Source organism: Nicotiana sylvestris, chromosome 11, assembly GCF_000393655.2.
Source record: "Nicotiana sylvestris chromosome 11, ASM39365v2, whole genome shotgun sequence".
Lineage (NCBI taxonomy): Eukaryota > Viridiplantae > Streptophyta > Magnoliopsida > Solanales > Solanaceae > Nicotiana > Nicotiana sylvestris.
In genome coordinates this window covers 122634425-122650413 of record NC_091067.1, presented here as the reverse complement: position 1 = coordinate 122650413, position 15989 = coordinate 122634425, and the positions used below count along the sequence as shown (strand labels likewise).

Genomic DNA, 15989 nt, shown 5'->3' with positions numbered 1-15989 from the left:
ATTTGGCTGATCTGTTCACTAAGGCATTACCAACCTCAATATTTGAAAAGCTGATATATAAGATTGGAATGCGTCGTCTTCGAGACATTAAGTGATTTTTCATCAGGGGGAGTAACTACACGCTGCACTCTTTTCCTTAACCAAGGTTTTGTCCCACTGGGTTTTCCTGGTAAGGTTTTTAATGAGGCAGCAAACAATGCATATTATAAATAACTATGTACATCCCAATATTTTTTTTGTAAGTTTTTAATGAGGCACATTATCTTACATGGACATCCAAGGGGGAGTGTTATGAATAGTTTGTACATTGGATACTACTTTGGATACTACATTGGATGCTACATTGGATGCCCATGTTGTGAATAACTTAAAGATTAAATTTCCTATTTTATGTCCATCATCTTTACTTTTTATGCCTATAAAAGACCATGTAATTGCAATGAAAAATTACACCAAAGTGAAAGAAGAAAACACTTCTCCATTCTCTCTATCTCTTCTTGTTTACATTTTACTGCATTGCTTTTATTTTATAACATCTTCATATATATACACACACATTCTTTTTTGCTATTTTTAATGTTATTTCATTACCCCTAATGATAAGTTTCCTGGTGGAGAATAAAATTGATTTATACATTTACAAGATCAAGAGTAATAATATAGAGATATCAAGAAACTACATCAAATAAATAAAAGAGAGAGGAAAAATCCTATCTTATCTCATCTAAATACGTAGCTCGCAGAACCATAATGCGACAACTTGGTCATCATCAAGAGATTTATGTCCATTCTCAACTTCCTTTCAATCCATGTCAACAAATTTAAGTCATCAAAGAAGGAATGGACATATGCTCGCGCTAAGAATGACTTGATTACATATTTGAGAAATGGTGCTGGGAGGCTTGTATCATCTGCAACTCTGTTGTTGTTTGACATGAGTTATCATCGGCCATCATCGTCCTAAAAACCAAAAGTGGTTAAAAGTCATTATATGAGTAGAATTCCTAACAATATCTCGTACTTCTACAAAGGTGTTTAATAAAATGTCGTGTCATATTTAAGATTATAAATTTTTAAGATAACTTTTGATTTAAGACTACAATTTTAAGAATACTTTTGTTACATATTAAACGAAATTTTCTTTCTTGGACTATGTATCCAATTAAATGTACAACCACATAAAATAAAAACTGAAAGAGTATTGTTTGATAATAATCTTTTTCCCGTCATTTCAAATTATAAGATATTTCATACCTACTAGTAATTACCGTAAGCATCTATGGGTTCTTTTCATTCTTTCTCTCTTTTCCCTTTTTAGCTACTTTGTACGTAACTGTAAGCATGATTAAGAAAAAGGACTATAGGAAGTTTCATTTGCTATTTTTCTCTTTTCATGTCAATTAATTAACTAGACACGTAGTGGTAATCTATATTGTTCTGATTCTTGAAAATGTTGCCGGGCATGTTATGAATTCCCCAAAAATAGTATATTTTTTAAGAATCCAATAAGGATGCGATAATGTTTATAAAGAATCCGAGCAACATATGTTGTAATATGTTTTTGAACTTTTTATTTTTTTATATATTTTTTAACTTACTCTCTAGGACGTGATGCCCATAGGGAACTTAAGGCTCGTAATCGACCATAATATTCCCCTATCACCAAGAAACACCTTGCTGCTTGTCTAACTGTCAATATTCTGTGCAATTGATGAAGCGTTTGTTGTCTCAAATTATCAGCCTGAAATTAAATTCAAAATGATCAAAAAAGAAGTCAAAATCCTACATTCTCTAGGATATATAGCTAGAGACAAGAAAATATTATTAGTAGAAACATCTTAATCAAACCAAAATAATCAATTAAAAGTTGGAGATGGACCCACTAAATATCAGGCAAGGAGGGCCTAGTCTTTAAATAAAAGTTTCAAATTGGTTGAATTTTTGAAATCATATAAGGTGTCTTTGTCGAAGATTTTTGGATTATTCTAATTATTTGGTTAGTAGTAGTGTTTCTTTCCATGATTTGGACTAATTTGTTAACGTGATTATAAAATTTTGCTGATAGCTCTTGCAAGGGAATTTATTTGCACAGCCATCATTTTCAGATAGGAACATATCCAAATAAAATGTAATATGGAGGATCAATTAGGATAATAACTATGAGAAATCAAGCAATGTTATATTATCATTATAATTAAAGTGGACCTAGAGAAAAATTAATGTATCTAAAAATAATTCATACTCTTCCATTATTTGTTCAGTATGTTAAAATATGAAGGTATTCCCATATAATTATATATGAAAAACATACTTAAGTAATAGCAAAACAACAAAGCCATAATCCAAGGGAGGGGCATCTCTAAATGCATTAACTTACCAATTATTGTTATAGTGGGGACTAATGTATTAGGAATTTAATCAAGCACCTTTTAGTGGAACTACAAGACATTGTTTTGACAACAGCCAAATAGATTTTATATTGAATAGAAGTCGTCTTCAATTGAGTTTAATTTCTGTGCACTAATGATATATAAAAAATTTATAACGATTGAATTAAGTAGATCTAAACATATAACTAATAACAAAACAAGGATGATAAATAACATGAATAATAGAGTAACAATATACTATAGTAGATAAAACTTTATTGATATTATAGATTTTTTATTCCGTTGCATGTATATAACTTAAATCCTATTGCTTCGAGACAAGTGCTCCGAGAAGGATTCCTCTCTTTTCTAGAAGGTAAAAAGGTAGTCCTACAAAGAGAAAAATGTACCTATCAATGGAATATTTTTTTTTAATCATCCTTTATATATTATAGAATCAAGATTAAAAGGGCATTTAGATTCTACTTTTTTTTCAAATGAAATCCCAATCAAATGGTCAAGTTATCACGGTTTCAAAAGTGAGAAAACCTAATTATAGACGTTTTATATATAGACCACAAATTGTTCATTGACATGACCACCTACAAAGTACTTTTGAAATCTTTAGCCATACCATGAAACAAAGCAAAGTGAAAAGATTTTAAAGCGATGATATCTATAACCAAAAAAAGGATTAAAACAGAAAAAATGTCTTGTCCTAGTCTTTCCTCATCTTAATTTCTTTTTCACCATCCCCCATCAATTGAGGCACAAAAATAACTCAATGAGAATGGACATTGGCATAACCTGTCTAGGTTATAAAGTTTAAACTTTCTATTGGGAGACCAAGGTGATAAAAAGAGTGAAAGCTTACGATTCTATAAGAAAATTGCCTTTCATCAGTTTAGGTGGATGGTTAATTATTAGATATCATACCAGTTTTGCACATTGCTTTATAAACTGCTATACCTAAATTTACCATTTTCTTTATTCAAAAGGCTACAAAAAAAGTGGGAATACTACCTTATTATTTTATACAAAGTTTGTATGACATTGAAATTAATTAAAGGATCATGTGACAGTGGAATACGAGCTTCATATTAGTACTGCGCTTACACAGCCAAGACCCTTTTTACTTTTGATCATCCCACATACTCCGTTCCATTCCATTTTATATAACGATATTAAATTAATTGCGCACAAAGTTTAAGAAAGTAAGAAAGACGTTGTACATATATTTACCTGGCGAACGAAGCCTTCGAGATTGGCAAGCTTGCCTAGGGCAACAGCCATATGATGCATACCATCATTGAGAGAACCATTGGCAACAGTTTCAATTAGAGATTGTTGTAATTGTTCCAAACCCTGTGAAAGTGCTTCTTCTGCCTGTTGGGATGATTGCTGCAGACTGTAAATTCCAACAACTTGCTGCTGCGTTAACGGGTCCAATTGTGCTATCAACATCTGATAAAAGATCATATCTTTAGCTTGCAACAAATATCACAGCCACAGCAGATCAGCAAATTTGGCTTTCCAGCTAGAGTTAATAACTTCTATATCCTTGCCATATAAATTTTTTTTGACACAATTAGTTCATTTATAAGATAACTATAAAAAATTATCATAATACAAATGAAATTAGTAATTGGTAAAATAAGACTATTACCCTTCTATAGCAAGTTAAATTGCGTTGATAGCATAATTTTTTTTAAACATTATCAGAGCATATAAATTACACCCTTCCCGTAATTTAAGAATATAATTAACCCCGTATATAAAGAGTATAATTTTAATAGACTGACAGTTTGTAAGAATTTTTACACTATCAAGTCATTTATAATATAACTACACTTAACAATTGTCATAAAAGACGAGACTAGTAACCTTGAAGATAAGGCAAACTGTCAATATAAAGAAAATGGCAGCCTAGTGCACCAAGCTCCCGTTATGCACGGGGTCCGGGGAAGGGCCGGACCACAAAGGTCTATTGTACGCAGCCTTATCCTGCATTTTTGCAAAAGGCTATTTTCACGGCTCGAACACGTGACCTCCTGGTCACAGTGGCGAACCCAGGATTTTGAACAAGTGGGTTCAGTCAAAAGACGATAACAAGTATTACAAATGGTGTCGAGTATGACAAGTAGGATTCAGCCTTTTTTTTTTTGGGGGGGGAGGGGGCTTTTTGTTCATAAAGTGATCTCGAAATAAAGTCATTTTAAAGTCGGTGTTCAACATTTTTAAAAAAGTTGGGCATATATGAACAAAATATAAAAGCCAATTCATTTTTATTTTTAACGTTTTATTAATTTAACTTAACACATTTAACAAGTTTTCAAACTTAATAAAAAAATCAATTTATGCACTTTATAAACTTATTATCTCTGATATATCTAACAAAATATAGAACTTTTTTTTATTTATAAATAAGAAGTAGTTATTTGGTTTAGTGTGTAGCTCTCTTTCTTTATTTATAAGTAATTTTGTATATCCTTCTAAGTAATTTAGAATAATTTTCATTGAATTCTAGTAAAGAAACATGTTTGAATAAATAAGAATTAAAGAAACTTAGAGTGAAATAGGAAATATGACAAATAGAAGCCTAAGCTAATATCAAGAAGACAAGCTTCCAGTGCGAACAATACGCAAAACCTAAATACGGAGAGGCACCAGCTGGAATCGAAATCAAGGCCTCATGTTATATTTGAACCCTCAGCCTCATGACCGCCCGGGCAAGGAGATGAGTTGCCACGAGTGGGTTCAAATAATTGTTTTATACGAGTGTTTCTCTATTTTTGGATATAATTATCAATACATACCGTATAATTTTTTGACGAAGCGGGTTCAATTAAACCCACTTAATAGCACGTGGGTCCGCCCCTGTCTGGTTACATGGTAGTAACTTTACCAGTTCTACTACAATATACTCCTATTAATTACACTAACAACTTAATTATTTTAATACTTAGATCTATCGTATATATGTTCAAACTATATAAAACATCCTCCATCTTAAACACGAAATACTGAAATCCTTACCTTGATTAGCTCCGAGGGCCTAAAACCGCCCATCCAAAGGAAGCAACGTTCAGCGGGGGTAGTCCACATTCCAGTAATGAGATGAAATACATCAGATTTAGCAGCAACTCCTTTGAGTTGGAAAATTTCATCGTAATGAGCAATATATCCATCTACAATTATTCTAAGATCACCATCTCCTAGATGTGCTTGCAATGCAGTTCGAAGCTCAGAAATGTGCCTTTGATCGTCATCTAACCATCTTGAATATTCCATATCAAACATTGCAGCACCTGCTATGTATATACACGTTCTTTGTAACTACGGTTATTTTAAGGAAGAAATATTGTCCCATGCATGCTATATGAGTATGCAAATACTAAGATGCCATTATACAAGTCTATTATAAAATTTATCCTTAATTCAGAGGCGTACCGGGATTTTAACGCGACAGGGGCATAATATACTACTCAACCAATACCTCCTAAAGGCTTTTAGCGTTCAGGATGCCAAGTGATTTAAATTAATCATTTTCAAAGTATACATATACAAAACTTTTGCCGAAGTTTACGGGGTCGGTGTCCCCTCAACATAGCACATAGGTTCATCCGATCCTTATCATATATTATTATATTGTTTCATTTTATGTGATACACTTTTTTTTGTAGTTTGTCTTTAAAAAATAATATCCTATTTTTAAAAATTAGTTAATCTTAACATTCTCAATTTTGCGCTTAATGACATGACTTATTAGGACCCAATAGAAAAATTCATTGTTTTATAAAAGAAAGAGAAATCTAAAAGGCATGTGTAACTCTCGACACATTACTTAAAAATGATAATTTTGTTACTTTTCATATGTGTCTTGGTCTTTTTAATGATGTTTTTTTATAAATTACGTTTTGTTAGCATGTTCACCAATGCAAAACCATTGAAAAAGATAACACGAACAAGCTCAGGATTGAAACTATGTTATTTTTGCAAAATTTAGTTGATATTAAAACATGTTTCGTCTAAGTTGAGGCTTTAACAATTTTGAAACAAGGGTACTTAGTACTTAATAAATTTTGACACGTTATTATACCTAAAACAGATAATTTGCTACGGTCAAATGAAGAGTACTTTTTTCTTCAGTCCAAATTCAGAAACCAAGAATTACAAGCTTTGACCTGAAAAAATGGCTCTATTGACTGAAACTTACAGTTCTGAAAATTCAGATTTTGGATGCTGCATATTGTCAAAACTGTAAAAACTTTATCTTACATGTCACTATCAAGATTGACCAATTTCATCTTTTTGTTTCATAGCATTAATATATTAACTCCATATCTACCGTATACGCACTGCCACCCTCCACAAGTTTATATTTATAGTATTTTGTTTAATAGGAGTATAAAATACACAACTTCTATAATTCCAAACCAACCCAAAAAAAACCCCAAAAATAATTTGCCGAGGTGATAAAAAAAGTTTAAACTTTACCAGAGCTGATATTAGCACCTGCAGCAGCAGCACCTCCCATGAAAAGCCCCTGGTTGACACAACCAATCAACATGAAAAATCTATTAATTAAATTTCCATTTGAATTTAGGATATGTTTAGTCAGACAAAAATAATTTAATCAAATATTAGAAAAATACTTTTGATAATTTTCGTCACTTTCAAAGATTATCAAACCTGAGATCTAGCCCTCTGAAGTTCTTGTTCTAGCTGAGCAAGTCTTATCCTACTTGTTTCTAGTTGTTGTACATAAGCCTGCACATACCCAAATATAATACTTCAATATGCAGAGCAGCTTCAGATTTCATGGCTGAAAGAAAGGATAATTTATTTTTACCTTTTTTCTTAGTCTGCTTTTCCTTGCTGCTTCTCTATTTTGAGCTAAACGTCTCAAAGTCTGCAGTAAACAAAATTAACATAACTTATTTTATGAAATCTATTAAAATTATTAGAATATAATAATACTAATAATAACATAATAAAGGGTCCACTGAGGGAACAAAATAAATTAAAGATGGATAATATAATGCTGGCACCACCTTAGCATCAACCACCCTATCTGAGGTTGAACCAACACCCTTTCTCTGCATAAAATAAGTTAAAAATATAAATTATATTATGTAAATTAAATTTAGTTGATTAACATGAAAAGTAAACACTTTTTACAAAAAAATTCTGCAATTGCGTTAAGTTAGGATTTTTCTCCTTATCTTCATGACCTTGTGTCACCTTTTTTATATTCTTAGCAATTAAATAAGAGGTATAACGTGTCAAAAATGGCAGGTATCTTTTGGAAGACTTTATGATATTTGACTAAAAATCAATTTGTAATTATATAAAATACTGTTCAACTGTAGACTGTAGGCATATATTATATTTTATTTCCGGAAAACAATAAAATATATACTAGTATATATCTGATGATGTTAACATGAGCAAATCCATAAAATCACCTGGCATTCTTCTGGATTTGGTATCTCTACTTCCAAGAAAGATTAAAGGACAAGGAGTTAACTACAGTTCTGGGGATGGTAGATGACCATTATGAACTAAAACTTAAACTACAGTTCTAAAAGTTAGTCATAAAAAAACCATTTCATTTTTTTGGAAAGAAAAATGATAAAAAAACAAATAGTATAGTTACTGTAAAGATACTCTGTTTCCCTTATCTCTTGTCAGAATATAAATCAGAAAATCAATAAGATCAGAAAACTCTGCTCTTATTTTATTATCTTGGCACTTGTTGGGATTTGTATTTTTTTGTATCTATACAGAGTGTAAAAAAAAACCTTTTCATAGTTGGATTTTGAAGCTGGTTCACTGTGTGACACTCCTGTTCTTGGACTATCACTTGCCATTTCTTGAAGTTGTTGTTGTGGTAGTTGAAGTTGCTGCTGCTGATTCTGTTCAAGGGACTGGTAATCTGAAGATGGTTTTCCACTGATAGGAGATTCTGGTTCCAAATGAGGTTCACCTCTGCTTGAATAAGTGTTTAGTGCTGAACCTGAATTACTACTCTCTTCTCCTCCTGATTTTGAGCTTCCCTGTATTCAAAAGACGAATTTAAGTTCTATCTGACGATGCAAAAGATAAATGCTCATTAGTAATTTAATAAGAACTTTAACTAGTGGTGAAGCCAAATATTTTTTCAAAGGTATTCAAACTTGAAAGAAGTGGAAAAAAATTCTTCGGACAAAGAATGTTAAATATATATTATATATATCTAATATCTAATATTTTATCTACATATACACTATATTTTTTCGACACCTATGATCAACTGATCACCCTTTTTAAGACGTGTAGCATCGCCCTGACGTTAACTCACGTATTATCACAACTACACTGATTCAGTAAAAAGATATTACAGTTTCAGGCTATATAACTTAAGTTAGCTCTGAAAATCTCAGAAGCTCCATTGCCAACCTTCCCAAATCAACTAAAGTAAAACTCAACAAGTTTATTGAGAAATACTGTAGAAGTTAAAAAAGAGTTTCCTATTATGGATAAAAGTTGAAGCTATAATAGTAAAAATGGGCAAGATGAATTAATTTTTGGTAGATGTACCCTTGGGGTGTGATGGAATCTCGTAGGCCAAGAAGGGAACATCTCCAGAGTTGCAGCAGGTCTGTTTGTAGTTGCATATAAAGCTGCACAGAATCACAAAAGCAAAATCTCTCAACATCAGCACAATGAAAAATAAAAACAAACAAATTAAAGAGAAAGTAACAAAAAGACTTCCTTTTTATTTTCTTTTTTCTTTTGGTAGAGCAGCAGTTATGGAGTCAGTAAATCATGCAAAGAGTTCAAGTTTCCTTGTATGTAATCCCACGCCATTCAACTATTTGACATATGAATGATTACTGTATTGGAAATAGTAAGCTTCTTACAGAGGACATATTCAAACAACACTACTCTTCATTGCTCTCTCTGCTTTTTTAGGATAAGGAGTTGGTTACACTTTGCAAACGTCAGAAAACTAGAGAAAGAGAGGGAAAAAAAAGCATACATGCTTTAGCTGCTTCATCATTGCTCATCTTAACTCCTTGTAACACAATAGCTTCTTCTAACTCCCCAAAATCAAAAGCTGGCGGTTCTTGATTACTACACATGAATTGTCAAAAAAAAAACCATGTTACAAATTGCAAGAAAAATCCTCATATACAAAGAGGCAACAATAACTACTATAGAGGCGCGGCCTTACCCTATCTTGGGAAGGTAGAGAATCCGATAGATACTCGGCTCAAGAAAGATAAGAAACAGCTCATATACGAAGAGGAAAATACAGAATTTTCAAGAGCCAAAAAATAAGATTCTTACTTTGGAGAGGAATGATACATGAAACTTGTATTAGGAGGATTTAGGCCACGAAAAAGTGCATAAGACATATTGTGATGGTGGTGTGAAGGTCCTGATTCAGCTGACAAGCTACCACTCTCTCCTATTCTTTGACTCTCCATGCAAACAACTTTCAGACCATTCTTCAGCTTCCTGATCAAAAGGAAAAAAAAACACAACATATCATTTGATAATACACATATTAGATTATATAGCTTTGAAAAAAATGAAAAAACAAAACAACAATAAAACTACCCGTTTCACCTCAGTTTAAGGATCTTTTGAACAAGACCAACTCTTATTCAGAAACAAGAGACTAAAGGAAGTAAAGAAAGAAACTAAAAAGATCAAAGCTTTTTCTTGTCAAAGCATATATATGTAGCTATATGAAGCCTCAACAAAAAGAGGGTCCAAAGTATATTTCTCAAAACATGTGTTTTTCATTACTAAGTTTGTGTTGCTATTTGTATCTCTCTTGTTGTGGATATGGCAAAGCTAGGCACTTTTTGATAGTATTTCTTTCATGTGGGTCTTTATCTAAGAAATCAGCTTTCTTTTTCTCTACTTCCAAGAAGAAAACTGTCTGATTATTCTGTTTGATGGTAGGGGAGGGGTGTTAGCTTTTTTATGATCTCTCCCTCCTGTTGTTATCACACAAGTAATTATTGTATCAAATTTTGAAACTCACCTATTGGTACAATAATATCTCGTGTACTTGCTGCTGCAAACCTCTTTCTCTCAGGCCTTTTGCGGGGGGTGGAAAAAAAAACATAAAAAGTAAGAATATTTTATTTCATATATAAAACAATATTATGTACATGAAGAAAAAAAAAATGGGGGTAGGGACTTTGGCAGGAACCCACTAGAATCAGTGACTCCAACTCCACTCTCTCTCTCTAACCGCCTGTGTTTTCTTATTGGCCCTTTTTGTAAGAACCCATCAGAGTTGCAAGTACTAGCCACAGAAAAAAGAATAAAATATTTTTTACAACCAAAATCTGTTTGTATTTATTTTGAATAAGAATGAGACAAAGTTTTCTTTGACAAAAAATATGATAATAAAGCTGGAGAAGAAGGTTTACAGTTGTTCCCTTGCTTTAAATGTAGTTCATATTGACTTCCAATATAACATAAGGCCAATGTGAAGGGAAAAGTTAAAAAGAAAGGTGAAAAGTTAGAGCCTTAAAAAAAACTGACTTTCTTTTAACATTTGATTAAAATTAATTTTTGCAAAAAGATAACGTTTGAGAATAATGCCCTTATGAAAGAATGTGTTGAATTTTTTTTTGATAATCGAGAGATCATCGAGGGTCAGTAACTTATAGTTCATAACTTGGTGGATAATTGGTTAGTACATCCAGGGGCGGATGTATATGCGTGAAAGCGGTGTCATCCGTTACCGTTTTTTTGAGAAAAAATATTAAATATTTATACTAATATTCTGCAAAAATGAGGTAATATATAATAATGACACCACTTCCTGGTAGAGAGTACTTCTTGGTCTGTTGGTCAAGCTCGTATTTGAGCTTATAAAGATCGTAAGTTCGAATCTGGACCCAGATGTTCAACTTTTTGAAGATCTTTGAGCGATCATTTTTGTTAAAATTTGAGGTTAAGGAGAAGTGAACCTCGCTTTGCAATAATATTCAACTAAACTAGTGGGGCAGGGTTTTCAACCTGTGGGAAATAATATTAAATTATATTTATTTTTTTTAAATACGACACCGCTTACAAAAAGTTATGCGTGCATCCCTCAACCATCTTCAAAGAATGGAGGGGAAATTTTAATTTTTGGTTTTAGCTAATCAAACCAAATCTTGTTAAATGGAGAAGGCACTGCAACTTGTGTTCTATAATTAATTAATCAAGGCTTTGAAATGGATTTGTTTGGTATTATCCTTTTTGTTGATAGGTCAACATCTAAACCCTGTCATCACCTAAAACCATGCTACACCAAGATTCTTTTCCCTTATTAGAAATTTGTTTCATCAACTCTCCCTTGATCACAAGTCCATAGCAGAGTGGACTTTACCATTTTAGTATTATTGATAAATTGATGATTAGGGTCCCTTGTATGGACTACAATGCTTTTGCCTCTATTATTCCAAAAAATGAATATACAACATATAGATATTAAATTTAAGACTGATTTATGGGAGAATATTATTTCTAGTGGTTCGAGGTAAATTTTGTGTCAACACTAGATAATGGTTCAAAATATTTACCATATGTCATTAACAAGGGGCACATAAGCATTTTGGGATTGCAGCCTAAGATCGACATATGGCAAGGATCAAGAGAGATCTTATTATTGCATAGCTCATGTCGGAACACGATAGCATCGAACGTTCAAGTCTCACGATCTCTTCCCTTATGTAAGTTCTCTGAGAACTATTTTTTTTCCCTTCAAATAGGTGCAATTTTGATCATTACTCTTTGTGAAATTGAATAACATTATTGTTAGTCATCTAAATTTATATTCAAGATAAATTTATGATGATAAAAAAGTTACGGTATCTTTGAAAATTCTTGATTTTACAGACGGGCTCACATGACATGATATGTACAATGAAAATTCATATAACCAAACTCAATTTGCTTGAAGTTAAAAGCGTATTTACTATAGTTCTTTATGAATTTTCAAATTATGCAGGTACTCAATATTGAGGATAGAGAGAAGGGAATTTTTGTAATAAGTTCATTTGGTGGGGGGAGGTGTTGGAATATACAAATATAAAATGTTTTATTCATCAACCACCTTTGTAGCTAGCTAGTCTGCCCCTACCAATAATTCCTTCTTAAAAACCAATCATTGGACATACAAAAAAAGGTTTGGGTCCAAAAAGGGAGAGAATTTCCAATGGATTAGGTATCCATGCAATTGAGTGCTAATAGCTTTTTGTTCCTCATGGAAAATTCTGAAAATTCCTTTTGAGAAATATGAGAGTTTCCTTGAAATAATATCTAAACATTCCCTTTGAAAATATAGGCTACTTGTTTATACTTAGCTTGCAAGTTGATTGGTTTGGATTATATCTTCATGATATGGGTTCACAAATCTTGTCAGATTAGATTAAGGCTTTGCTTGTCACTTAAGCATGGAACTTAGTTACTAAATATTTATTAGTTGTTTCTTATGTTAGGTATAATTTAAAAAATATCATTGCTTAATTGATACTGGGTATGTTGTTGTTGTATCCTTAATCTCTATTATTTTTTCGCTAATTTCAATCTTGCATCTAAACTTATCCAACCTAATGGATAATCCAAACATAGAAGCCTCTACTCCAGCAATTCTCTAGCCTCGATCTTGGCAATAACAACAACAATAATAACTACGTCTCAATCTCAAGCTAATTGGAACTGTCAACTTTGCCCCTGTGAATTTGATTATATTTTAAGTTCCAAACCATCACTATAAAAAATTGAAATTTGCTACGAATTTCGTTGCTAAATCGCTTGTAGCTAACAAATTCTTGATAATCCGTTACTAAATAGGATTAGCAACGGATTTTTTGTTTAGCTACAAAATTTGTCTGTCGCTAATTTCTATTTTTTTTTAGTATTGCATGTTGCAGTAGGTTGACAATCAACGTAAAAATTTTCATTCCATAACGAGGTCTCAATCCAGAAACAAAAAAAATGCTTGCTCTCCTAATTGGAAAGAGAAAAAGAAATTATAAGTGTGCTCTTTTGTAGTGAAAAAACAAGCTCTTTCCAATTATAGGAAAATGGATATTTTTTTACTTTAAAAGTCAAGAAGATTAATGTTAATGATGAACCAAAACTGGAAAAAAAATCGTAATGAACATCATTACAATAAGAAGTGAGAAAATGGTCATGATGTCTGTTGAATGTCCAGTCATATAAATTTCTTGAATTATTTACACTTGTCCAAGAAATTTTCCACATAATTTTGTGATTGCTTTCTTGACTCGAAAACTAGTTCAAAAATTTTCAAAATATTACTCATTCAAATCTCGTACTATAATTATATGGTCAGAATATTACAACTATAAATTTCTACATCAAAATGGTACTTGAAAAGTGGATTTTTTAGTGATTCTTCTTTACTCTTTGAACAAGTCTTCAAAGCAGTTGAAATTGCAGGAATTTCTGACAATTGAAAATCTCAGTACAAATTAATTTATGAATTTTAAGATTTGCAGGCCATGGTTCATGCATATGGGGTTTGACTATCTAGGAAACTAATTAATCTGATAAATTAATCAAAATTGTGAGACAACCCCTGTTAAAAATTCCTCTCAATATGACTTTGGCATTGTTTTTATTTAAAAAAAAAATTAGAGTATATTCGTTCATCAAGAAAATTAGGAGGATTAAATTAAACTTCTCTATAATATTGGAGTTGAAAATTTCAATCTTCAATCATCATCGATTGATATGTTTCCCTGTGTGTAAATAATAAGAAAGCAAAATATTTACAACACATTTTGATCATATCTGTGAGTTTGAAGTAGCAGGATTTTATACCAAAGTATCCCCTAAGGTGGCCTTAATTTGTGTCATTATCAGAATTTGCCAGCAATTAATAATTAAAGTAATATGCGCTAATTAATAAATAGACTGAATGATTTATTATAAGTATTTTGAACTATTCTAATAATTATAATAATTATAAGAATGAGAAGGAAGCAGAAAGCTGCTAAAGAAAATTTTGAATTTTTGTCACCCTATTTGAATAAGTGGCTAGGCCTTATTCATACCATGTATATAAACAAAGTTGTTTTGAAAAAAAAAACATTTATAATTATTAAGTGCAACAAAACAAACAACAAAGAACTTAGTTTTATTTACAATTACAAGAGATAATATTATCAGATTATACTATTTGAAACTTCAACTTGTCATTGAATATACTTAATTTGGAAATAATGAGTGTCATAAAAAATCTAACTACTATTCTTGAGCACACTAAGTTGCTAAAGAAAATTTTGAATTTTTGTCTCCCTATTTGAATAAGTGGCTAGGCCTTATTCATACAATATATACATAAACAAAGTTGTTTTGATTTTCTTTTTTTAATAATTATTAAGTACAACAAAACAAACAAAAGAGCTTTGTTTTATTTCCAATTACAAGAGATAATATTATCAGATTATAAGTATTTGAAACGTCAACTTGTCATTGAATATACTTAATTTGGAAATAATGAATATCACATAAAAGCTAACTACTATTCTTGAGCATACCAGCCACAACTACATTAACATATAAAAATGGTTAAACAACTTTGAAAAAAAAAAAAATCAAGAAAGAGGCATCCAAAAGGAAAATTAGAGAAATAAAGTCTAACGCCATATTAGATAAGGAAAACAAATACCTAAAATGGTATTAAAATAATCAAGCCATTTAAAGTATTTTCAGAACCCCCTTCCACAACTTTCGATACATTATCCAGGTTCAAGTGATAAAAATTAATAAACCAGGAAAAAATGGATAAGCTAATCACTTTCATACAGACTACAAAAGAGAAATACTTAATTAATTTGGCAGCTATTATATTTCTATCGATCCAAAACCAACATTATAGATCTCTATATATACTACTTCCTCCATTACATTTACGTGAACCTATTTGATTGAGCACGAAGTTTAAAAAAACGAAGACTTTTGAAATTTGTGGTCTTAAACAAGTCAAAAAAGGGTCCAGAGTATTTGTATGGTTATAAAAGCTTCTCATTAAAGGTAGAATTGGAAGTTTAAGCTTAATTGTTACTAAATTTAGAAATGGGTTATTCTTTTTGGAACAGACCAAAAAGAAAATAGATTCACATAAACTGGAAATGAGGGAGTATGTCTCGTATGGAAGTTGGATTAATTATCCTTAGGGGTCGGTTTAATGGTAAAAAATACGGGTAGAAGGCAGGCAGGTCGGATCGGATATGGGCGGGTTGAAAACGGATAATGTAAAAAAACGGATAAATTATCCGACCTGATCCACATTTAATACGGATAATAAGTTGATTAACCGGTCGATAATATGGATGTCCATATTATTCATGGCTTCTTGAACATGATCACTTTTGGCAAAATTCCTAGTCCCGCAAATTTGAGGAACCCCCCAATTTGAGTTTTCGCAAATATAAAAATTAAACACATTGATTATCTATTGGTTAAGTGGATTATATATATCCTATCCATATTTGACCTATTTTTAAAAAAATCACTATCCAACACATTTTTTAGTGAATAATATGAATGTAACTAATTTTTTTAATCCATTTTGCCACCACTAGTCAAAAG

The 15989-nt window shown here is 31.5% G+C and overlaps 1 protein-coding gene across 5 annotated transcripts; it reads right to left on the bottom strand.

Moving 5' to 3' along the window:
- Positions 1–458: 458 nt before the first annotated feature.
- LOC104222953 (transcription factor TGA9-like) lies at positions 459–10484 on the bottom strand. Of its 5 annotated transcripts, none has more exons than XM_009774293.2 (13): positions 10411–10484; positions 9705–9875; positions 9394–9488; positions 8952–9034; positions 8174–8428; positions 7424–7468; positions 7222–7281; positions 7062–7139; positions 6867–6915; positions 5406–5680; positions 3612–3833; positions 1599–1741; positions 459–960 (listed from the first exon to the last, which is right to left on the bottom strand). In XM_009774293.2, the coding sequence occupies exons 2-13, from the start codon at positions 9842–9844 to the stop codon at positions 873–875; spliced, it is 1533 nt and encodes a 510-aa protein (XP_009772595.1). In that variant the 5' UTR covers positions 9845–9875; positions 10411–10484; the 3' UTR covers positions 459–872. The 5 variants fall into 5 exon arrangements, with proteins under 5 accessions (XP_009772595.1, XP_009772594.1, XP_009772593.1 ...); XM_009774292.2 differs by lacking the exon at positions 10411–10484 and adding an exon at positions 9978–10381; XM_009774291.2 differs by lacking the exon at positions 10411–10484 and adding an exon at positions 9987–10380.
- Between the last annotated feature and the right edge of the window lie 5505 nt (positions 10485–15989).

What these genes read in the sequence shown, in the direction of transcription:
- LOC104222953 (XM_009774293.2), bottom strand. Translation starts at nt 9,844, where the DNA reads ATGGAGAGTCAAAGAATAGGAGAGAGTGGTAGCTTGTCAGCTGAATCA. An exon ending in TGATGAAGCAGCTAAAGCAT is followed by an intron (nt 9,035 to 9,393) that starts GTATGCTTTTTT and finishes GATTCTGTGCAG; the next exon opens with CTTTATATGCAACTACAAAC. An exon ending in TGGGCATCACGTCCTAGAGA is followed by an intron (nt 961 to 1,598) that starts GTAAGTTAAAAA and finishes TTTGGTTTTTAG; the next exon opens with GACGATGATGGCCGATGATA.